Consider the following 24,318-nt stretch of genomic DNA (forward strand, 5'->3'; position numbering starts at 1 on the left):
CCGAAGCGTAACCCACCCATACCCCTACATCTACATCTGCATTTACCCCTTACCTAACACTATGGGCAATTTAGCTTGGCCAATTCACCTGGCCTGCACATCTTTGGACTGTGGGAGGAAACCGGAGCACCCGGAGGAAACCCACGCAGACACGGGGAGAACGTGCAAACTCCACACAGTCAGTCGCCTGAGGCGGGAAATGAACCCGGGTCTCAGGCGCTGTGAGGCAGCAGTGCTAACCACTGTGCCACCGTGCCGCCCATCTTGGTGATGTACTCAGAAGTCCCTCATTAAAACCCCTTGCCTTTGTTCAGTAATTTTTCCCAGTTTATTTCCAATTCAGTTCAACTCCTTGCAGTAGTTGCTAAGTTAAAGGTTCCATATATCAATGTAAATGATTATACGAATTAGTTGGCTGAGAAAATACTATACAGGAGAAGTGCTTTCATATCCTATTTGAGCTGTTATACCTTTAGTAATATGAGAATGTGACTGGTTAGGATTCTTCTGCAGTACATTAATGGTTGTCTCATGCCTTATCTACTTACAGGATCCAATGTATGCAAAAGGAAAACTGGGAGAGATTCAAACACTCATACTTGGAATGTTAGACACCTTCAATTATGAGCAAGTGAGTAATCCGGAAGACTGTTCTAATCAGCATTATCCCCATTCCTCAAACAATCATGGTCTGTGTGCATTTTGAAAGGAGTAAAGACTGTAGAAATATTTTTCCCTCAAAATGGTAGATTTATTTTGACCCTTGTCAGTACCCGAACATTACGAGACTGACTATAATTCAAAAGCATTTAAAAGTGCTTACTGCATTGCATCAGAACTTATTGGGATATCCTTAAGCAATCAGAAGCACTATATAATTTCCAGTTCCTTGATTGATAGACGCTCTGTCAATCTATTGGTTTGGGTTAGGTGTAGAAGAGCAAATATGTACCATGAGAACTTGTGTAAAAGATGTGAGCTTAAAACGATAGCAAAATTTGGCAAAGCTTTTTGGTGTCCAAAGTATTTAAGTGCATTTTTTATCCCTCAAAGCCTCCAACCTGGCAACATCTTTGTAAATCTTTTCTGAACTCTTTCAAGTTTCACATCTTTTCAATAGGAAGGAGACCAGAATTGCAAGCAATATTCCAACAGTGGCCTAACCAATGTCCTGTACAGCCGCAACATAATCTTCCAACTCCTGTACTCAATACTCGGACCAGTAACGGAAAGCATACCAAACACTGCCTTCACAATGCTATCTACCTGCAACTCTACTTTCAAGGAGCTATGAACCTGCACTCCAAGGTCTGTTTGTTCAGCGACACTCACAAGGAGCTTACCATTAAGTGTATACGTCTTGCAAAGGTTTGCTTTCCCAAAATGCAGTACCTCACATTTATCTAAATTAAATTCCATCTGCCACTTCTCAGCTCATTGGCCCATCTAGCCAAGATCCCATTGTAATCTGAGGTAATCTTCTTCACTGTCCACTACACCTCCAATTGTGGTGTCATCTGCAAACTTACTAACTATATGTCTTATGCTCACATCCAAATCATTTATATAAATAACAAAAAGTAGCTGACCCAGCACCGATCCTTGTGGTGCTCCACTGGTCACAAGCCTCCAGTCTGAAAAACAACCCTCCACCATCACCCTCCATCTTCTACTTTTGAGCCAGTCTTGTATTCAATGGCTAGTTCATCCTTTACTTCATGAGACCTAACCTTGCTCACCAGTGTCCCATGGGGAACCTTGTCAAATGCCTTACTGAAGTCCATATAGATCACGTCTACTGCTCTGCCCTCATCAATCCTCTTTGTTACTTCTTCAATAAACTCAATCAAGTTTGTGAGATATGATTTCCCATGTACAAAACCATTTTGATTATCCCTAATCAGTCCTTGCCTTTCCAAATACATGTACATCCTGTCTCTCAGGTTTCCCTCCAACAACTTGCCCACCAGTGACATCAGGCTCACCGGACTATGGTTCTCTGGCTTGCCCTCACCACCTTTCTTAAACAGTGGCAAAACGTTAGCAAACTTTCAGTCTTCTGGCACCTCACCTGTGACCATCAATGATACAAATATCTCAGTAAGAGATCAGATAAGCAATCACTTCCCTAGCTTCCCACAGCACTCTAGGGTACACCTGATCAGGTTCTGTGGATGGTGTGAACCCATTCATTCCAATAGGAAATTTACCTTCCCTGGTCCCTGGTTCGGGAACATTCCCTGTAGTATGTTCGGGCTGCAGTAAGTCACGGGTAACTGAAACTGTGGAAACTGACTTCGCGGATACAGCAGTTGCCCTGTACTGTCGTACCATTACAGTAATTCTGAAAACCTGGAATGGAGCTTGATGGCTGACGGACTTCAAGACCCAGAACAGAGCGGTATGGCCAGCAGACTGGAAAGTCAGAAGGGAGTGCATCGCGCAGGCACACTGACTCATAAATGTTGATCTGTAACTGTGAAGAACTAGGGTCCACCTTTTATCAGCAGGATGTTCGCAGTTCATCCCCTCTGGATATCAGATTCATTACATAGAATTAGGAAATAACTAAGCCCCTAGCATAGGCTTTAGTTGTTTCCCAAAGAATGGATAGCCTACTGGCCGAGCCTGAATTAATATCTAAGAAAACCCTGAACTCCTCAATAGAAAATAATTCAATAAACTTGCTGTCCCTGAGGATGAAGGGGTCCAGTCACCAGTGCCTTGAGCCTACCACCATATCCTTACTCTTAACCATTAAATACACTGGGCTGTGATCGGAAATAGTGATAGTGTCAATTGTACATGACACCACCGAGCCCAGATGTGCTTCAGGAGTCAGAAAAAATCAATCCTGGTATGGCATTTATGTGGTGCAAAAAGAATGTGAGGTCCCCCTCAGTAGGGTGAAGGTGCCTCCAAACACCTACCAACCCCAATTCAGCACACCGATCCCTTAATTGTTTAGGTCACAAAGTGGAAATCGGCAGGCCTTTGGGCAATCTGTCTAACGTAGGGCCTATGAGACAATTAAAATTCCCTCTTATGGTGATATGTTGAGATGCAAGGTTAACCAGTCTATAAAGTGTGTTTGGTAAGAACTTAAGAGGGGTGGGCCATGGTGTAGTAAACATTTAAGATCCTGTATTCTTCCCCATGGATCAAAGCTTTAAGGATTACAAATCTCCTGTGTGTCTTTAATGCACTTGAAAAACTTAAATGGGAGATTCTTTCTAACTAAAATGGCCACCCCTCTACTCCTCATATTGAAAGATGAAAAGTAAACCCGGTCAAATACTCTGCATCATCCAAGTGTGTTTCTTGTAATAAGGCAATGTCCACCCTCTCCCTTTTCAGGCTGGAAAGGTACCTTCTTCCTCTTGACTCCCTTTAATATCCCAGATGCACCACTTCAGCACATCCTTAGCCATAACCTCCTATAGCAACATTTAGACTCCGAGAGGAAGAACCCGAACTTACAGATCACTGAGCTTTAGTGCAAAAGAATCCACAAAACCCAAAAACTACACAGACTAAAATAACTCCAGCCAACAAATCTGCAAAACTTACAAAAACTATGTACAGCAAAAACAGAATAACAAAAAATCACGAAAAACACTGATTGGAGGAATTTACCCCCCATTCAAAGGGAGTACCTACACATTCTACAACCCTTCTAAACATCCTAACTGCCCTCTCAACTCCTTCCAACTGGGGTCACACTACATACACCGAGCACCCAGTAGAGAAAAAACAAACACCCAAAAGAGAGGTTAGTACTGAAAACAAGTAAACTTAAAAATAAAAATGTCACCCATCCCTTAATATAACTGAGAGATTAAAGATAAATATTCTATCCATCTTGGACCTCATCTCATGCAACTTGTTACCAGAAAGGAGAGTCCACCAAGTCCTTTTTAAAGAAGAGCAAACCCAACCAGCTCTGTCCTCTACGCCCATTTGGCCGTTTGACTTCAATGTGTCCACAAAGTTCTTCGCTTTCTTTGGTGAGTCGAAGGAATGTATGAATCCGTTATGATTGATCTGAAGCACCACTGGATAACTTAAAAGAATACTGGGTCCCAAGCTCTCTCAATATCCTCTTGACGCAATTGTAGGGCTTCCTTTTCTGGACCACTGCTGCTGGGAAGTCTTGAAAAAACATGATCCTGGAGCCGCCACATACCAATGCCTTCCCCTGGGCTCTAGAGGCTTCCATGACACTCTGCTCCTCTTTATAATGATGAAACCTCACCAGGACAGGGCATGGGCGCTGATCCACCCCTGGTTTTCATGCTGCGATCTGGTGGGCTTTTTCAGTTTTTATCCTTCCCTTCTCAACCTCCAAACCAAGGAACTCTGGGAACCACTTCTCGATGAACTCCACTGGCCGCTCACCTTTCGTCCCCTCTGGTATGCCAGCAATGCGCAGGTTCTTTCTTCTGTCCCTGTTTGAGATCATCTACCAGATCCAACAAACCCTGGACCTGTGTTTCCAGGGCTTCAATTGGCCCTTAGAGTCAGTCTTTGCCTTCTAATCCCTGCAGCCTGGTGCTTAAGCTGATCGGTCCTTTTTCCCAAGTCTTGCAGCATAGCAGATACAAGAGCCAGCTTCTTGATTTTTTTTTCTTCCTTTTCCTGGATTTGCTTCCCCAGGACCTTGCGAGATTTGGCCAGCTCCTCAACCAGGGTCTGGTGAGTAAGTGAGCCCCCTGCTTCAGTGGGCTGGGCCATAGCCTTGGCCCCAGCCCCAAGTGAGCTTCCGCCTTTCTTCAGCATTCTCCTGCTGCAAGGACAAAGGTCAGTAAGATTTTTTCAGGTTTCTAACTCCTTTACTGTGTTGTTACTCACAGTAAAGTGTTTGAGCTGGCTCCTGGCTCTGTCGAGTCGGTGTTGCAGCGCAGAGCCCAGCAAACACGATCCTAACAGGACGCCGCCATCTTGGATCTCCCCATTTAAGAGCATTTTATAGAATCTCGTGCATTGTTTTCCAGTTAAAAATCACAAACTACCAGATTATAGTGCAAGAGGTTTCTTTGGAAGCACTGGATTTTGGAGTGCTACTCCTTCATCAGGTGATTGTGGAGTATAAGATCGTAGGACACAGAATTTATAGCAAATGTTTACAGTGTGATGTAACTGAAATTATATATTGAAAAAGACCTGGATTGTTTAAGTCTTTCATCTTTTAGAATGACCATGTTGGTTTCAGTTCTTTTTATATGTAAATCGCAAAGCTTTCTTAAAGTTACATTCTCAAGTGAACTTTAACAATTGGTGCCATGTCAGCCCAGATAATGCATTGAAGGTTTGAGATGCCCTGTGTGACGCTGTCTGTGCTCCACTGTTCAGACTGATCCTAATCTAAAGAAGGGATTTACAGAATCTTATATGGATTCTTGCAGTTTTTGAGCAAGATAAAATGTAATTCTGCAAGTAACCTATATGTGTGTATGTGCATGTGGGTGTGTGTGCGCGGGAGTTTGGATAGGGGGAGGGTATGAGTGTCAGAGAGAGTGTGTGTATGAGTGTGGGAGTGTATGTGTGAGCATATGAGAGAGAGCTTATTTTGCATAGAGGAGAGAGATGGTTGGCTGTCGTATCCACAATTGTGCACACGTTCCTTGTGGGTACAATGTTGATGAAAGCAAATCCACCAGAGAGAGAAAACAACAGTTGGGTTTCAAGGTCATATTCTGAATGATTAAGATTGATGAAATTAATTAGATTCAAAATTACAGTCAAATCAAAAGGATAGAGTTGATGATAAAATGATTATTTTGACTATTAGTGGACATTGAAACTCCACAGGCATCTGCTTGGAGTTTTGACGTGTTTACGTTATTCATAAGCGATATGAAGAAATGCACTATTCTTTGCATCAAATAGAAAACCTGGCTTGGAGTTGGTGTTTCGATTGTTAGGATTTCAGCCTGATTCGACTCTCCTTGCTGCCTATATGCTAGAATTGGGGCTGTGGATAATTCAGCTCTATTGTCGATCACAGTGAGTGAGCTCCTAACATTTACAGACTAAGCTCATTTGCTCAGTTGTGCTGTTTGGCGGAGTCATCAAAACTCTACTAGCTTGTGTCATCATCTTCAGGAGCAGACAGTCAAGGGGAAAGAATCAGTGTGGACATTGGAGAAGGTTAAGGAAACAAGATACAACTCGACTGATTTTGATAAAGAAAGTGCAATCTTCTCAAAAACAGAAATTTGCTGGTGAAACTCAAAAGGTCTGGCAGCATCTGTGGAAGAAAGCAGAGTTAACGTTTCAATACCGGTGACACTTCATCTGAACTGATAGGTGCTGGAAGAGCCAAGGGTGGAAAGCGGACAGGTGGAAATGGAGCCCAGAGACACAGAGATAAGAAAAGGTTAGGTAAATGAGGAGATTATGGATGGCACACCAGGACAGAAGAGAAGCTGACTAGGTGATAATGAGAGCTGAGAGTAGCAGAGAATGGTTAGTCTGTGCTGAAAGCAAACCATGTAATGTGATAATAAAGCCTCTCAGTGGGTGGAATCATAGAATTCCAACAGTGCAAAAAGAGGCCATTTGGCCTATTGATTCCACACTGAAAGGTATCCTACCCAGATATATCCTCATAAAACCATGTTTACCAAGACTAATTCGTGTAGCTTGTACATCCCTGGACTCTATGAACAACCTAGTGTGGCCAATACACCTAACCTGTACATCTTTGGACTGCAGGAGAAAACTGGAGTACCTGGAGAAAACCCACACAGACATGGGGAGAATGTGTAAACTCCACACAGGCAGTCACCCAAAGTTGGAATCGAACCTGGGTCCCTGACTGACCGCCACAGTGCCTGTGCTAGAAACAACCTGTGTTATAACAGGGTTGGATAAAAAAAAAACATAGAAGGATGGAATCAGGCTCTGAAGTTATTCAACTCTATGTTGGGTCCTCGAGATTGTAGGGACCCCAAGTGATAAATGAGATGTTGTTCTTCAAGCCTGCAATGAGGCTTGCTGGTAGACAGCAGCAAAAGGAATGTTGGCTGGAAACATGGTGGTATATTAAACGGGACAGACAACTAGAAGCGCTGGCTCATTTTTATGTACAAAACGTAGGTGTTTTATGCAAAGACATCACCCAGTCTGCGTTTCATTCAATCACGGTGTGGTCTCCTCTACCCTGGGGAGATGAAGTGCAGGTAAGTTGCTACTTCATCCGGAAGGTGTATCTGGGGTTTTGGATAGTGAGGAGGTGGGATGCAAATAAGGGAGGGGAGAGGAATATGTGTCCAGTTGGTGTATGCTGTTGGAAGTGACGGAAATGGCAGCTTACACGCCTTTGGATGCTGAGTTTGGTGGGGTATGAAGTGAAGACCAGGGTCTCTCTCATTGTTGTAGGAGGGGTGAGGCCAGAAGTGTGGTGGATTGGCCAGATGCAGTTAAGGGCTCCATTGACCGTGGTCGCAAGGAATATTTGATTGAGGAAAAGCATGATTATTTCTGAGCGCCCCCCACAGCAGAATGTGACAGAGATGAAGGAACTGGGAGATGGGGGTGGGAGTCCTTAGAGGAAGCAAGGTGTGAGGATATAATGTCACAGTAACTGTGGGAGCTGGTGGGTTTGCAGTGGATATCGGTGGGCAGCCTATCCCCAGAAATGGAAACAGAGATGTCGAGGGAGCGAAAGGAGAAGTTGGAGATGGACCAGGTGAATGTGAGGGCTAAGTGGAAATTGGATGTAATATTTCCAGTTAAGTACAAGAGAAAGAAGCAGCGCCGATGATGCCATCGATGTACCGGAAGAAGAGTTGTGGGAAAGGGCGCTAAGTATGTTCGGAACAAGGACAAGTATAACCTATTGTTCACTTGTATTAATATGGATTGAAAAGCTTCAAAGGAAAAAAAGACCTTTTTCCGACGGTTTAATTAAAACCTTGGATGCGTTAGAGTGGAATGTTTGCTGACATCCGCACCTTTGCAGAAGTTAATTTAATTTCTCAATCTGCAGTTGTTTGCATACATTAGGTTGTGGATGGGTCTGTTTGTTTTCTCTTGTCCCACTTGGTCCTGAGTATCTGTTTGGAAATGCAGATTTTGTGTTTAATTATTAATGAGAATTTGTAAGTCTGGCAGTCCAATTGCTTGAGCTGTGAATATTTGAGTAGATTAAGAGATATCTGGTGCTATGCGCAATATTCAAAAGAGCTTGAATTGGTGTAAAATGAAACTTGTTTGTTATACACTTACCATTCCAACTTAAATCATGGGATAAAGAAGGGGATATCAAAAATATGACTACATACAACATGATAAGACATAGGAGCTGAATTAGGCCATTTGGCCCATTGAGTCTGCTTTGCCATTCAGTCATGGCTGATATGTTTCTCAACCCCATTCTCCTGCCTTCTCCCCATAACCCATAAGACCATAATTAATAGGAGCGGAAGTAAGGCCATTCGGTCCATCAAGTCCATTCCGCCATTCAATCATGGCTGATGGGCATTTCAACTCCACTTACCCGCATTCTCCCCGTAGCCCTTAATTCCTTGTGACATCAAGAATTTATCAATCTCTGCCTTAAATACATTTAGCATCCTGGCCTCCGCTGTACTCCGTGGCAATGAATTCCACAGGCCCACCACTCTCTGGCTGAAGAAATGTCTCCGCATTTCTGTTCTGAATTTACCCCCTCTAATTCTAAGGCCGTGTCCACGGGTCCTAGTCTCTTCGACTAACAGAAACAATTTCCTATCGTCCACCCTCTCCAAGCCATGTATTATCTTGTAAGTTTCTATTAGATCTCCCCTTAACCTTCTAAACTCCAATGTATACAATCTCTGTCCTACCAGAGGAAATCTCTTCTCCACATTCACTCCATCCAGACCTCTCAGTAATGTGTAAGTTTCAATCAGATGACCTGTCATCCTTCTAAAATCAGTCTCTGTGTGATCATGGTGCTCTGTAGACTGTTTGCTGTTGTGTGTTGAGTCAATAGACTTTGCGATAAAATAATTACCCCTCACTTTTAATAATTTAGCTGACTGGATGACAGTATTATTGATCAGCACTGAAGAAATGTATATCAAAGAAGCAAAACTTATAATTCAAATACTATAAACCTGGCTAAAACTAATTCAAATAATGGTTGCATTTTATAATCAAGTTAGTTCTGATCAACAATCAATCTCAGTGCTGCTAGACGTATACCTCCATTGTATTCAGCTAGATGGCAAAACAAAGAGTGTCCTATAGTTCCTTTAACTTGACATTGTCATTTGTGTCAAGAGCAGAAGGTCACCTTAATATCCCAAACTGTGGCTGTGTAGGTAATAAAGGGATAAACATACCTATATTACTGTGACATTGAAATGATGCAATTTCTTCTGGAGTTAAAGCTGTCCATTATGTATAATCATTGCCACGTTTTTGTTCCAGATATAGACAAGATTGTATGGTTAATGAGCTGGTATTCTCTTAAAAATATGAGTTTTTACACAAATTACTTTTTATTTCCCTTTTTTGAGTGAGTTTTGGAAAAAAGCAGAAAATAAATCTGCATTGATGACTTACTGCACCTTCCCTGACATCCTGATATTTGATGATCCTGAACCAATTTCATTTCCTTTCACGAATCATATGGTACTGAAATTCTCCCGCGTGAGATGTGATGAACCAACTCTTCTCACTCCCCTAATAGCCAAACATCAGGATTTTCAAATTTCACATGCACAAGATTTTGCCATTCCATCTTTTTTTAATACTTCATCCTTTGAATAGAAATAGGAATTCTAATTTCATATTGAGGATGCCAAAGAGTCTTTTGAGTGGTATTGTAATGTAGCGAGGTCAACATATCAACCTAGGAAACTACTTTGGTTGCACTTGATGCTTAGACCAGACTCTGCTATTTGCACACACAAACTGTTGGAGTAGTTAGTTCTGTTTTTCAAAGTAGAAAGCTGGATGGAAATATCAGAATGTCATCATAGGGACTTGACAAAAACATCTTGGATGAATTTAAGAACACCATTCCAGACTTGGTGGAATAATTAATGATGTTAATTCAGTTATTTCTAACTTGGCAACCACATAATTTACAGATTGACACTGCCTCCCAATCTTGCCTTTCATTTGGCAGCAGTACCTGCTCATTGGCTTAGATTCATCTGGAATGAAGAGAATACTAAGATTATCTTATTGCATTTTTATGGGTTCTTCAGATAACAGACTTTCTGTGTTTACTGGTATTTTTAAAGATTGAACCCATTGTCTTTAATGGATTATTTGCATTTAATTATGTGTCATGCAGAATCTGTCTGTTGAGCTCCAGCGATAATGATATCAATTCAGTGAAGGTGCCTTGGCAGAACAGAAAAGTGATGCTGGTGGTATTTTAGATTCCAGGCATGCTAAATTCCAAAATGCAAGAATACTAAAGCACAAAGGATTGAAATTGATCAACATGTTGACTACTATTCAAAAAATTTATATGATTACTCTTTGGGCTTCTATATTGCAGCTCCGAAATCCTTGTTAAAATGTTCCTATTCCTGGTTTTATTTTCTTGGGCCATTAATAGCAGTTCACATAAAATTCTGAAGTGTTTACGTTATTTAATTTGCCTTCATACACTTTGTTCTTATTTGTTTCAATCATGCTTTTTAATAGCATATCAATTTAAATAGCATGTTTCAGATTGCTGATTTCTAGAAAATAAGGCCTTTTCAAACTACAGTTCCAAGTTCACATTGACTTGTCAGAAGGGGTAGCACTATACTGAGTAGAATTAACTGTTGATGTTCTGATACATGAGAAGCACAAGGTCAGCACCAGTATGGTTATAAAACAAGCTGCAGTGTTTGAGCAAAGTTTTGTCCTCACGAAAGAAAGAGATTCGTAGTTCAGTGTTTTGTTTACCAAGCCTTATGTAGCCGATTAGATTACGTTACAGTGTGGAAACAGGCCCTTCAGCCCAACAAGTCCACACCGACCTGCCGAAGCGCAACCCACCCATACCCCTACATTTACCCCTTACCTAACACTACGGGCAATTTAGCATGGCCAATTCACCTAACCTGCACATCTTTGGACTGTGGGAGGAAACTGGAGCACCTGGAGGAAACCCACGCAAACACGGGGAGAACGTGCAAACTCCACACAGTCGCCTGAGGCGGGAATTGAAACCGGGTCTCTGGTGCTGTGAGGCAGCAGTGCTAACTACTATGCCACCGTGCCGCCCCAATTAATAGTGGTCTCCAGCTTTAGCATTTTAACTCTGAGTTTCCTCTAGTCCTGAACTGTTGCAATGTATACAGAAAATAGTTGATTTCAAAATACTAAGGTGATAGTGGAAGTACAAGGTATTGTGTCTGTTGCAGTAGCTACACAAAGACCATGTTTGGATTTTGCTGTTTTTTGGCTTGTTTTTTTTTCCCCTTGAGTTAATAGATGTTTTAGTACAATCTAGCGGTAGGTGGTCAATCTCTTCCTGCTGCCTATTCTTTATATATAAAGTTTAATGTGATAAAGTACTGGTTCTGCAACCGTAAAGGCTTAACAGCAGAGACTAGTCATTTACTCACATAGAAATGTTATGCTTTCAACAGAATGACTTTTATTGAGAGGCAGGTAATGAATATAATAGGAACAGTTTTGTTTTTTGTTTTTTTTTAGTCTTCTACAAATTATTCTGATTCAAGACCATAAAATTGGTGTGGTGTAAACTCCTTGCCAAGGGAAAATAACTTCCTTCACTAAATGAGTGTTTGTATCATGTAGCATTTTCTGTAATTCAGACAATGCTGATCCTAGATTCACTGCAGTCAACTGAATGTAAATTTGCTAACTCAGAAAATAGTTGAGGAAATCTGGCCATCATGGCTCAGTGGGTAGCATATGCACCTTGAATCATAGGGTTATGAGTTCAAGTCCTACTCCATTACTTGAACACAAACATTGGCACTCCAGTCCAGTCTTTGAGATGACATATTAAACCTGAGGCCCTGCTGGCAGTCTCTGGTGGACACAAAATTCCCATGATGCTTTTTGAAAAAAAATAGTCAAAGGCGTTATCCCTGGTGTCCTGAGCAATACAGAACAAAGCAGTTATCTGAACATCAATTATCCGAATTTCAGATTATCTGAACAAGATCTCAAGGTCCTGTAAAACGTTATCAGTTTTCCAAACAATCAGTTATACAAACAAAATACTCCCCACGTGTCTTGTTCGGGTAATTGAGGTTGTTCTGTATTTGTTGCCTCTTGTAGCATCACTGAAACAGTTTATCTGGTCGTCATCCTGTTTCTCTTACTGTGTGCACATTGGCTGCTGAGTTTCCCATTTTACGACATTGATTCCACTTCACAATTACCTCGGTGGCTGTAAGGTGCCTTGGGATAAGCTGTACTCATGAAAAGAACTATAAAAATGCAATTCTTTCTTTTTCTCTTGCTTGAAAACATCTAAGCTGTTTTGAACTATGTGATAAACTCTCACTGGAATCCTGTGTATCATCATGAAATCATCTATTATTGGGAAGTATATCACATAAGGTTTATGGCTTCAGTAAAGTTCTGGTCTCTCATTTTTCAACACATGAAATTTTATAGTATGAATGTTTAATAAGCATTGTTCTATGGCCTTGCATTTAACAACGTATAAAATGTATATTGTATTTATTGAGCCAGGCAACTCACTATTTAATACAATGACAGCAGCAGAAAGCCCTTTGGAAGAGAGATTGCATCTCCCATATGTTATTGAAAGTTGAAACAATTTTAATGTGCAGTAGTTATTGTCTTGGGGATCCCAGTACTCTGCCATTGAAAGACATTAAAAAGTTGAGTACAATTGATATAACTGGAACGATAAATTCTCATTATATTTTAGTCAATATTTCTGGAGCAGACACAGCATTAAACTGACAATGGTAATTAAGCAAAATGAACAAGTTTGTTAGAGTCAATCTCTGGCATTCCTAGATGGCGAGAACTATCTGCTTTAAAACAAAAAAAAGTCTTTGAAAGCAAATACGTAACCATCATACATTCATGTTCTTATATGCTACATTACCTCCAGAGACCAATAACTTTAAAAATGGAGATTTGAATTCTCCATGATTATCTCAATGGAGTACATGGCAATCTTTCATACTTAAGTCTTTTACTGTAACTAGCAAGCGAAATTAACATCGAGTAAACATTAATTTAGTAGGCAACTAGCCCACTAACTTATTGAACTTAACACAACTGAGAAACTGGACACTCTGTAAATACGGCGAAAGTGGTTACTGCAGATGCTGGAGATTAGAGTGGTGCTGGAAAAGCACAGCGGGTCTGGCAGCGTCCAAGGAGCAGGAAAATCGACATTTTGGGCAAAGGCCCATTCCTGATTAAGGTCTTTTGCCAGAAACGTCGATTTTCCTGCTTCTCGGATGCTGCCTGACCTGCTTGTTTTTCCAGCACCATTTTAATCTTCACTCTGTCAATACATTAGATCAGACTCTACAACGTACTGTAGCTTTTACAGAAATCTGTCCAAAGTCATTCCCAGCTTCCAACAAACTCCCACTTCCCATTTCCATGAATCACAATGCCTGTCGAAATTCATTTCTCTCACTTTCTGAAAACGCCCAAACCAACTTCCATAAACAAAGTTAAAAATCACACAACACCAGGATAGTGGAGGACTCGATCATAACACAGAATTTATCGCAAAAATTTACAGTGTGATGTAACTGATATTACACTTTGAAAAATTGATTGTGACACTATCACCTGATGAAGGAGCGTCGCTCCGAAAGCTAGTGTGCTTCCAATTAAACCTGTTGGACTACAACCTGGTGTTGTGTGATTTTTAACTTTGTACACCCCAGTCCAACACCGGCATCTCCAAATCATTCCAGAAACAAGACCATGATGTGATGACCCCTGTTGGTTAAGCCAGGGTGAGTATTCCTGTGTCCTTAAATTTCCATGTGTCTCTTCAAACAGAAATGTGTTGCCATCTGCATTCTTCCTGGTGGCTGACAGAACAGTGCTTTTTCTTCTGTCTGAGTTTGCACGCGCTCTCGCTCTCTCACTCTCACTCTCAGTCTCAGTCTCACTCTAACTCTCCGTCTCACTCTCCGTCTCACTCTCCGTCTCACTCTCCGTCTCACTCTCCGTCTCACTCTCCGTCTCACTCTCCGTCTCACTCTCCGTCTCTCTCTCCGTCTCTCTCTCCGTCTCTCTCTCCGTCTCTCTCTCCGTCTCTCTCTCCGTCTCTCTCTCCGTCTCTCTCTCTGTGCACTCTCTGTCCAGGATCTTTGAGTCAGCAAGAGTGAAACCAGTGGCAACCAGATCACATTGGCTTATTGACAGGCAAAAGAAGTCAGAGGGCACGTGCATCATTTTGCCTTGAATTAAGACAAACAGTTGAAACCTCGCAGTCTCCCATGAAAACTCACATGCATAATCCTCTCATAGAACATGTACCAGGGTTAAGGGGTTGTGAAGTTTTTACAAATAAATTAGGATCATTTAGACCTTAATTATGAAACCTTCAACCCTTGGAAGGGCTGCAATGCATACAAAATCAAGTGACTTTTATGTTGGGGGACTTCATAGAATGTCTACGGTGTGGAAGCAGGCCATTTGGCCCATCAAGTCCATACCGACACTCTAAAGAGCATTCCACCCCTACCCCCTACCATATCCCTGAAACTCTCCATTTCCCATTGCTAATCCACCTAGCCTGCACACTATGGGGAATCTAGCCTCGCCAATATCTTTAGACTGTGGGAGGAAGACTGAGCCATTGGTCAGTCACGGAGGAAACCCATGCAGTCATGGGGACAATGTGCAAACTCTACACAGGCAGTCACCCATGGATGAAATTGAACCTAGGTCCCTGGTACTGTGAGGCAGCAGTGCTAATCACTGTGCAGCCATCACTTCTTGACATGGGTAGACAAAGGATATGACAAAAACTTCAAAAATTAAATTGTAAGTATAGTAAAAAGTACTTGGTGTGGGCTGATCCTTACAGAGGCATTCAGGATTCAAGTTGGGAACAATTTGAGGCCACTGAGGCATTTTTAAGTCGGAACAGGGTTTGATTCTGTAAATCCAAAAGAACTGAAGCAATTGCGAGAAAAATGAACAGCAGAGCTCTAACCAAGTGTTGACACTTGATTTCCTTCCTCTCAATAGAGTAGGAATCTTTTAGGATATTTTTCAACTATTTCTAACACTGCATCAGTCATTCCATGATAAAAAAGTACATAAGTCCTCAGTTAAAGTTGTGGCTGTGTTCCTGAAAATCTCAACTTTAACTGAGTTATTTATTCTTAAAGGAACCTACTTTCAAGTCGTTTAGCTCCTTTGGACATGTTTTACCCTGTGAAGAAAAACAGTATACCTGTTGAAATACTTCACAGCACTGTGCCTTCCTAACTGAAATAAGTCCCAAACTAAATTACATCATTAACTATGAAATAAACTCCATACGGTACACCCAGTGTATATTATGGTATTTTAAAAAATAATGCTCACCTGGTGTTTTTGAGTGGCCAGGTACTTGCCTCTGGCAGAGGTAGTCAGTTCAGGAAGCGGCAGCATTGTTGTATTGACCAACCTCTGATAGTAGACTAAGTCCTCAGTATGAGTTTGGAGCCACAGGACAAGGAATAGGCTTCAATAGCGTTGGAAGCAGCCTTGGATAAGGGCAGAGGGAGACAGGCTGGGGTGGGTGTAGTGATTGTAATGAGGTCAGCCAAGTGGAATGCATAGAATGTGAGTTCCCTGATTGTGGCTGTTAATCTGATCCAAACAGGGAGCCCTATCTTTTTTCTGATGAAGGGCTTTTGCCCGAAATGTCGATTTTCCTGCTCCTCGGATGCTGCCTGACCTGCTGTGCTTTACCAGCACCACTCTAAACTCTGGTTTCCAGCATCTGCAGTCTTCACTTTTACATAGGGAGCCCTATCTGACAGTTAAAAAGAGTGTCAGACATTCTGTCACCTCCTGAGAGCTAGCTCTGAAGGAGCTGGATTGGCATCAAGGACTTTTCACCTGTAACTGAAGGGTGACATGATGACAGGATAATGGCCTCTGGAGTGACTTCAGTGTAGCGAGAGTGAGGCAAGGGCTGGGGGTGGGGGGGTGGTAAGCTTAGTGCTAAGGCCGGAGCCTGGGCTCAGGAAGGCAATGTCAGAGAGAAGCAGAACCATGGCAGAAGGAATTAAGGGCAAGGGATAGGTAATTCCCTGAGCTTGGAGCGGAGGTGAAAGATGACATTAACCAGGCAATGTCAATGTAATTCAAGAAAATGGACCTTAAAAATGAAATGATATTAAAACTAAAAGAGAAGCAACTTAAAAAGATGTAATTCTAATTTTGTTTTGAATTATTTAATTTTTAATGGCTTTCTTATGTTATCTACTTGAAACATTGCATCTGTATGCATTTTAAATCTGTGCACACATTCTGTCAGCATGTTCTTGAGGAAGGCACTATGCTCAGTTTTAGAATGGAAACTTTATGTAAACCTGTCACACAGTAATTAGACACAAATGCAATGGAAGTGCTGCAGCAGGGGAATGTAATTACAGCATGGCAGGTTTACATAAATAGTTTTTCCTATAAATATGAATAAAGAACTTTATTAAGGATTTCAAAATGAGAATAGAATCTGTTTAAAGTGGAGATTGAAGTAGATTTTACATGCGATGACCATTATCTCCAGCTCTCAGCCCTGCATCACTTCATGACTATACTTGGATCATGATTCCATACTTTCAACTCCCCAGGTGACTAAATGAAAGTAAACATTTAATTAGTTTTTTTTTGCATTAATGTCAGTAATTTTTCAGTATTTCTCATTTTGCTTTCCTTCAGAGGATTTTGGAACAATTTATGCTTATGTATTGTGTTTTAAATCAGATGAATTTTTATAAGTTTGAAAAGCCATAGTTTGCGGTCCCTGCTACAGGAGAGTATGAGGTATTAGTAAACTAGAGATTGAAAAAGTTTTCATAGTGATCAGATGATCATCATCCTTCCATCTATGTAAAATAATGGACAAGCAATAAATCAAATGTATTGGGGTTGGGGGAGCTTCATAGTGTGTATGTCTACTGAGCGCTGATGAGACCAATCCGTAAGAATCAGGTTCTGCTACAATGAAGCAGTTATCAGTTGTCTTTGCGAGTCTTTTTCTGCATCGGTGCCTGTTGCTAAGTGGATATACTCACGAATTATCATGGTGGCGTAACCAATTCACACATGATGTTATCGTTTTACTCTGTTGTCAGCTAGTGTTGCGCAGGCCATCATGTGACAGTTTCATGTATCCTTAAATTGGAGCTTTGGGCTTCCTGAAGGCTTTATAACTACATCACAATACCGAAAGTCCATAGCTAAGCCAAGGACTAAGTGTGCCCAGGCCAATAAAGCTGCTTGTGTCTGATGAATGCCAATATAGTTTCCTTTGATCAAATCAAAAATCCACATTGACGAGAGACTTTAAAGGACATGAGGTGGCACACAGATATTTTCAGTGATATGGAAGTGATTTTCATCTGCTCTGGACAGTTTTTAGAAAATACTTCGTTATTTTTCCATTTAATCCAATATTACTTAGAGTATGTTAAATTTCTCGTAGTGCTAGTACAATGTTTTGAACTCCTACAGGACTTTGGTAGTCTGCTATTTCTTCAGTTGTGTCCTTCTGTAACAAGAGGAAAGAGGAAACAGCAATATGGCATCAGAAAACCAAATTGAAGGCGATACACGCATTAAAATTTCTTCCTTCTAACAGAATGTTTCAAGCCCAGGGTAATATATAGGCCTGCTTTGTTTGGAAGAGCAGTTGCTAAAGTGGCTCCACTTCTGCATTAAGGCTTGTACAGACTCGTGTCACCTAAAGTCAACTGTCAGAGTTAACACATCATTGTCTAATCCTGTCACGGTCACTGTACATTTATTGTCTTCCATTCTTAGGCTGCCACAGGCAAATAATGTTAGGCATACTGTAGTTCTTTCTCACATTTAGCAAGTGTCTGATGAAACGTTTTCCAGAGGAATACTTCCCTTGCTTGCCCATGCAACCAGTAACAGCAGGTAGAGTTTCATTTATTGCATCCACAATTATCCATAAAAACACACTGCCTCCATGATTCTCAAGGGTGCCACTGCATTGACGTAAGACTGATGTATGGTTACTAGTAATGTCTTATGCACTTCTGCGTCTGATTTCCTCATGTTATTTTTGAATTTTGTACTGAACATCTTGCTGTTTGTGTTTACTCTGGAAGAAAGGAAAAGATCAGAGACTTGGAGGAGATTTTATATTTTAGTTTGCATTCAGAGACTCGGAATTATAATTGACAGGATCTCACTCTAAATCTAACAATTTTAATGACAATTTAAACAAAATAGTTCCAATTCAACCATGCAGTTGCCCTTAGGTAGGTAGTTTGAAAGGAATGTGGGTCCATTCGGAGTAATCTTCCCTCAGGGAAGGCAGTGGTCTAATGGTTTTATTGCTCGACTATTAATCCAGTGACCCAGCTGATGTCCTGGGTTCGAATCCTGCTATAGCAGATAATTCAATAAAGACCTGGAATTAAGACAGTAATGATCATGGAAACCATTGTCTGCTTTCAGAATAACTCATCTAGTTTACTATTGAACTGTTGTCCTTACCTGGCATGACCCTCGTGTGACTCCAGATCCATAGAAATGTGGTTGACTCTTCATTGCCCCTGGGCATTTCAGCATGGGTAATAAATGTTGGCCTAGCCAGTGACACCCACACACATTAATGAATAAAAAAAAACTTTGACCGAAATGCTCTGCTTGGTTTGCCTGGACTGACCTGGTTTTGATTATTTAGCACATTCCAAAATGTTTCCACTTGAGCGGTCATCTAGAATTTATAATTAAGTTTTATTGTGACATATACTCAAATACAGGGATACAGAAGTACAGTGAAAAGTTTACAATGTCACCATTCATGACGCCATCTTAGCTACAAGTTACCTAGGTAGAAAAATAAAGAAATAGGTTAAACCTAGGGCATATTCCTGTCTCACTGCTGCTATCAGTCTGGTTCTGTCAGCCTCTTCTGACTTCAGCCATTTTGCCATAGAATCATAGAATAGAATCTCTAAAGTGTGGAAACAGGCCCTTCAGCACAATAGGTCCACACTGACCCTCCAAAGAGTAACCCACCCAGACTCATTCCCCGAACCTATTACTCTACATTTATTCCTAACTAATGGAACTAGCCTACACATCCCTGAACACAATGGGCAATTTATTGTAGCCAATCCACCTAACCTGCACATCTTTTGGATTGTGGGAGGAAACCAGAGCACCCAGAGGAGAATGTGCAAACTCCACACCATACAGTCACTCGAGACTGCAATCAAACCCAGGTCCCTGGCACTTTGAGGCAGCAGTGCTAACCACTGAGCCACCGTGCCGCCCCAGATGAAATTATTAAATTAGTTTACAAGTAAATCAGTTTCCAGTTTCTAAAGAAAGCTTCAAATTCAGCTTGAAAGAAATTTAGTGTATTTTTACCCATTGAAGCCCATTGATGGGGTAAAAACTTTGGAGACTTTTGAGATTATATACAACCCTGGCTGCATCCTAGCGATTAGCATAAAACTGCTCTGCATTTATAACTTTTCTCAGAGTACAACAGGATTTTGATCAGATGGGCCAATGGGCTGACGAGTGGGAGATGGAGTTTAATTTAGATAAATGCAAGATGCTGCATTTTGGAAAAGTAAATCAGAGCAGAACTTTTATACTTAATGGTAAAGTCCTGGAGAGTGTTGCTGAACAAAGAGACTTTGGAGTGCAGCTTCATAGCTCTTGAAAGTAGAGTTGTAGGTAGATAAGATAGAGAGGAAGGCATTTTATATGCTTTCTTTTATTGGTCAGAGCATTGAGTTGGAAGGTCATAATATGACTGTTTAGGACATTGGTTAGGCCACTTTTGGAATATTGCTTGCAATTCTGGTCTCCCGCCTATTGGAAGGATGTTGTGAAACTTGAAAGGGTTCAGAAAAGATTTACAAGGATGTTGCCAAGATTGGAGGATTTGAGCTACAGGGAGAGGCTGAATAGGCTGGGGCTGTTTTCCCTGGAGCATTGAAGGCTGAGGGGTGACCTAATAGAGGTTTATAAAATCATGAGGGGAATGGATAGGATAAATAGACAAGGTCTTTTCCCTGGGGTGGATGAGTCCAGAACTAGAGGACATAAGTTTAGGGTGAGAAAGCAAAGATATAAAAGGGACTTAAGGGGCAGCTTTTTCACACACACGGTGGTGTGACTAAGTGCTGATATGGACTAAGTGCTGGGACTAGATTGGGTTAGGATATCTGGTTGGCATGATAGAGTTGGAACAAAGGGTCTGTATCTAACAAATGTTCAAAAGGTTCTATTCAGTTCAGCAATTTCACTGCAATTAACAAGTAACAATCTAATAGGCAAGTATCATACCCATTCAGTCACCAAAAAGTAAACACTGTTCTTAATTCCTAACGTGTTAACCCTTCCATTTATGGACTATTTCAAACACACTTGGCTTATGAATGTTCTTAGGAATCCAGCTATTGAGTGGGAAGTAAAATTAATGCAGTCTGGCTTGTTGCTGAACCCTTAGTGTTAGGAATGAAGCCCAATTAGGCCAACAAGCCTGCTCAAATGAGGCAGCCATTCTAGGTGATGTTAGCACACCTCTATGGGGAAGGCTTGGGCAGCTAATCTCAAAATGGGGTGCATCTCAAATGGCCATCTTTTGTGGTTGTATCCTTGCTTCAGGATAGATTTTGGTGAGAAGCTATCACATATCTACATTATTCTACTCTTAATGAAAGGTCAATGACCTGATAGTGTGTGAATTGCTGAGTGTTGCAGCTCCTTTTATGTTTCAGTGTAAACCCTGGTAAATGTGAGAGGTACAACTGCTATGGTGTCAGTAGTGCCACATTGGTCAGTACAATTGAGTGAGAGACACAAGTATACATGAGGGATCAGATAGAGATGCCTGGCACCCATTCTTATGTGTGACAGTCCTCTGCAGTGGAACACTACAATGCTAACTTTCACTCACAATGGTGTGAAGCATTGAGTATACAGTGGTACATACCCTGGCAGAACAGGATCATTTGTCCTTTTCCAACATGGGAGCCAGGGCCTTTTAAGTGACTCCCACAGTCACTACTATCCACACGGCCTTCATCAATCAGAATGGCCTCTCGTTGCTATTAGCGGGGAAAATAACTTACCGTGTCTTTTGAATAGTCTTTGGGAGAACCGTGTCTTTTGAATAGTCTTTGGGAGAACCTCTAGTCAGGTATCAGTAACATGTGGTACTGCTTTTCCCCTGGTCTCTGACATCTTTAGGGATGGTTGGGGGTGATGACCAGGAGTTGAGTGATACACCAGGGTTGCAAAGGGATGACTTTCAAACATGGAGTCTGAAATTTGGAGCCTGGAAGGCCCTGATGGGGAATAGAATTTCCTTCCCACTTGCCTGTAAACTTTGGGGCATTGGTGAATATTTAATGAGCTAGGAAGAACATCATTGCATGGGATAAATTCCTTCCTGCTTGCGAGTGGAAATCCTTCTTGTTTTCCTACCCACCTTCATACTTGGTCTTAAAGAAAATAAAACTCCATCTACAGAGGCTGAACTGCTTTGTGATCAAATCCATGTTTCAACTAGATTCTGTGTCATACAAACCACTGAAATTCTCAAGCAACAGTTCCACTGCCAGGAGAAGTCCAGTGGCTTCCTGCAACGGAGCCTACTGAGAGGCTCCTGTATGACAGTGGTTTGCTGTTTGTTACATAACTTCACTCTGCAACAGGGCCAACACATGGTGGCACTATTGGATGAGGGAAGGGAACATTGAAATAGAGGATGAGGAAGAAGTAGATGATAGGTCAAGCATTTTGGAAGTAATTGATTAACGATCCTACCCATCATCTCTCCCAGATCTTCCATGCTCATCGGAACTGAAAGACAATGTTTTTCTTTCCCCTGCTAACTAATGTTGCAGAGTCATCAATCACATGCACCCACACACACAAATTCCGTTTTTTACACTTTAGTTGAAGCTTGGGACAGAAAATGCAAGTGACAGTGACATCTTCTGGAGATTTCTCCCTTTCAGTCTGTACGCTATCTGAAGCATTGGGAAAAATAAACAAATAAATGTGAAACTCAATGTTCACAATACCAGTTCCGCACTGCAATACCCAGTTGTCATGCTGTATGTGAGAGGGAGAGTTAGCTAGAAAGATGAGAGGAATGCATTTAAAGAACGAGGTAGAAGTGATTGGGAGCCTCACCTTTTCAACTTGTTTAACTTTGTACACTTTGATCAGAATGTAAGAGCAATAACTCTACACTGACCTGCTCAGTTGCCTGCCCACTGCTGCTGGCTAATTTGGCCAGATGCTTTTCTTCATATTGCAATACAATATGCCTTCCTTTCTCTTTCAGTACAAGCTCTATTGGAGAATCTGAATGATTCTGCTTCAATAGCCCACTCCCAGTCACCAACTTTGAAATATTCCTTTGTCTTTTAAGGGCTGCAGGTTACTGTCAATGCAGTGCTCTCCCCATAACAATGAGCTTCCTATATTGCGATGACAGCTGACACCTCATCTGTTGAATGTAGTAAGGCCAGATCATGAAAGTTGTTTCACAACCTCCTGATCTATCGATCAGAGGCATTCAGTTCAGATCATAGGGGCTTTCTGTTGTTGCCACCACAGTTCCCACTGTGTTCACACTGTCACCACAGATCATCAAATTGCATGATTAAACGTTTGGCAATCTGAGAACGCTTCTGAATTATAAGATACTTCGACCAATTGCAGGGTGAATAGCACTGCTGAATGACAGATTACCAAAGGCAAACCTGAAATTTGTAATAAGTTCTTGTGCTATATAGTGTATGGAAGATAAACAAATTGAAGACGATGATTCAAACCAATTATATTGTGCTTCCATGCTCACTTCGTATATAGTCAGTATTTGAAAAATAAACGGTTAATTTATTTTTTGTTCCATACTCCTACCTTAGTTACACAAACTGACAGAATCAATTTATGGGCGGCACGGTGGCACAGTGGTTAGCACTGCTGCCTCACAGCGTCAGAGACCCGGGTTCAGTTCCTGCCTCAGACTGTGTGGAGTTTGCACATTCTCCCCGTGTCTGCATGGGTTTCCTCCGGGTGCTCCGGTTTCCTCCCACAGTCCAAAGATGTGCAGGTCAGGTGAATTGGCCATGCTAAATTGCCCATAGTGTTAGGTAAGGGGTAAATGTAGGGGTATGGGTGGGTTCCGCTTCGGCGGGGCGGTGTGGACTTGTTGGGCCGAAGGGCCTGTTTCCACACTGTAAGTAATCTAATCTAATCTCGTCTGATACTTCCCACCCCGTCCTTTCTGCTTCCTGTTATTGAATTTATTCTGTGTCCATAACACTATTGGTTGATTAGACAATTGAGTCTTTAGTTGCATTACTTCAGCTAAAAGCTGCTTCTGTTCCACTTTGGATATTGTATACTGACACTCTTGTCATCCATAATATTGTGCCCATTGGAAATTCATAAAATATTAAGTCTTGAGGTGAATTTTTATCATTTAGACGAAAACTAATAGTCAAATTTACTATTGGAGTTAACTTGAGGGTTTAATGTGTCATGTTTCGGTATTGTAATTGGGGCTAGTTAGCTCAGTTGGCTAGTTTGCAATGCACAGTGATGAGAACAACCTGAGTTTAGTTGCATGAAGGACTCTCCATCTCAACCTCTCCCCTCGCCTAAGGCTTGGTGACCCTCAGGTTAAACCACCAGTTAGCCTCGTGGTCCTCTGGGACGATGGCATCTTTACTTTGTGAATGTGATTCATTGAATGAAAAACACTGGACATTCAGGCAACCAGACAGCCAAGAGCAAAGTTTTACCTGAAAGTATTTCAATCTGCACTGTGGAATTACAAATTTCAGTCTGTTGCTTCCTTTGCCATGATAATGGTCTCAGCCATATTGCTATCTTAATCATTCAGAGCCATCTGAAGAGGAAGTTTTGACCCTTTAACAAATTATTATATTGTGTTGTTCACTAAAGGTAACTTGGTAGGAAAAATTTTCTCTTAAGTTCACACAATTCCACAGAGTGATGGCTGTAATATTACTCTGTAGTTCTAATCAACAGAACTCCCTCTTGTTCTGCTTCAGAAATTAACTAAAATGGTAATGTAACAATGATCTCACTTTAGCGGGATACAAACCCCTTAAAAGATTTTGATGAAATGAAACT

General features: G+C 41.3%; 1 protein-coding gene across 3 annotated transcripts in view; it reads left to right on the forward strand.

Moving 5' to 3' along the window:
- Positions 1–24,318, forward strand: part of vps8 (VPS8 subunit of CORVET complex) — a 554,976-nt gene that overhangs the window by 312,863 nt on the left and 217,795 nt on the right. For all 3 annotated transcript variants that reach the window (XM_072578743.1, XM_072578745.1, XM_072578746.1), the window contains one exon: positions 551–631. In XM_072578743.1, coding sequence (XP_072434844.1) covers positions 551–631 — 81 coding nt within the window. The remainder of the gene's footprint in view (positions 1–550; positions 632–24,318) is intronic.

The sequence above is a fragment of the Chiloscyllium punctatum genome, chromosome 10 (assembly GCF_047496795.1).
Source record: "Chiloscyllium punctatum isolate Juve2018m chromosome 10, sChiPun1.3, whole genome shotgun sequence".
NCBI classification, from domain to species: domain Eukaryota; kingdom Metazoa; phylum Chordata; class Chondrichthyes; order Orectolobiformes; family Hemiscylliidae; genus Chiloscyllium; species Chiloscyllium punctatum.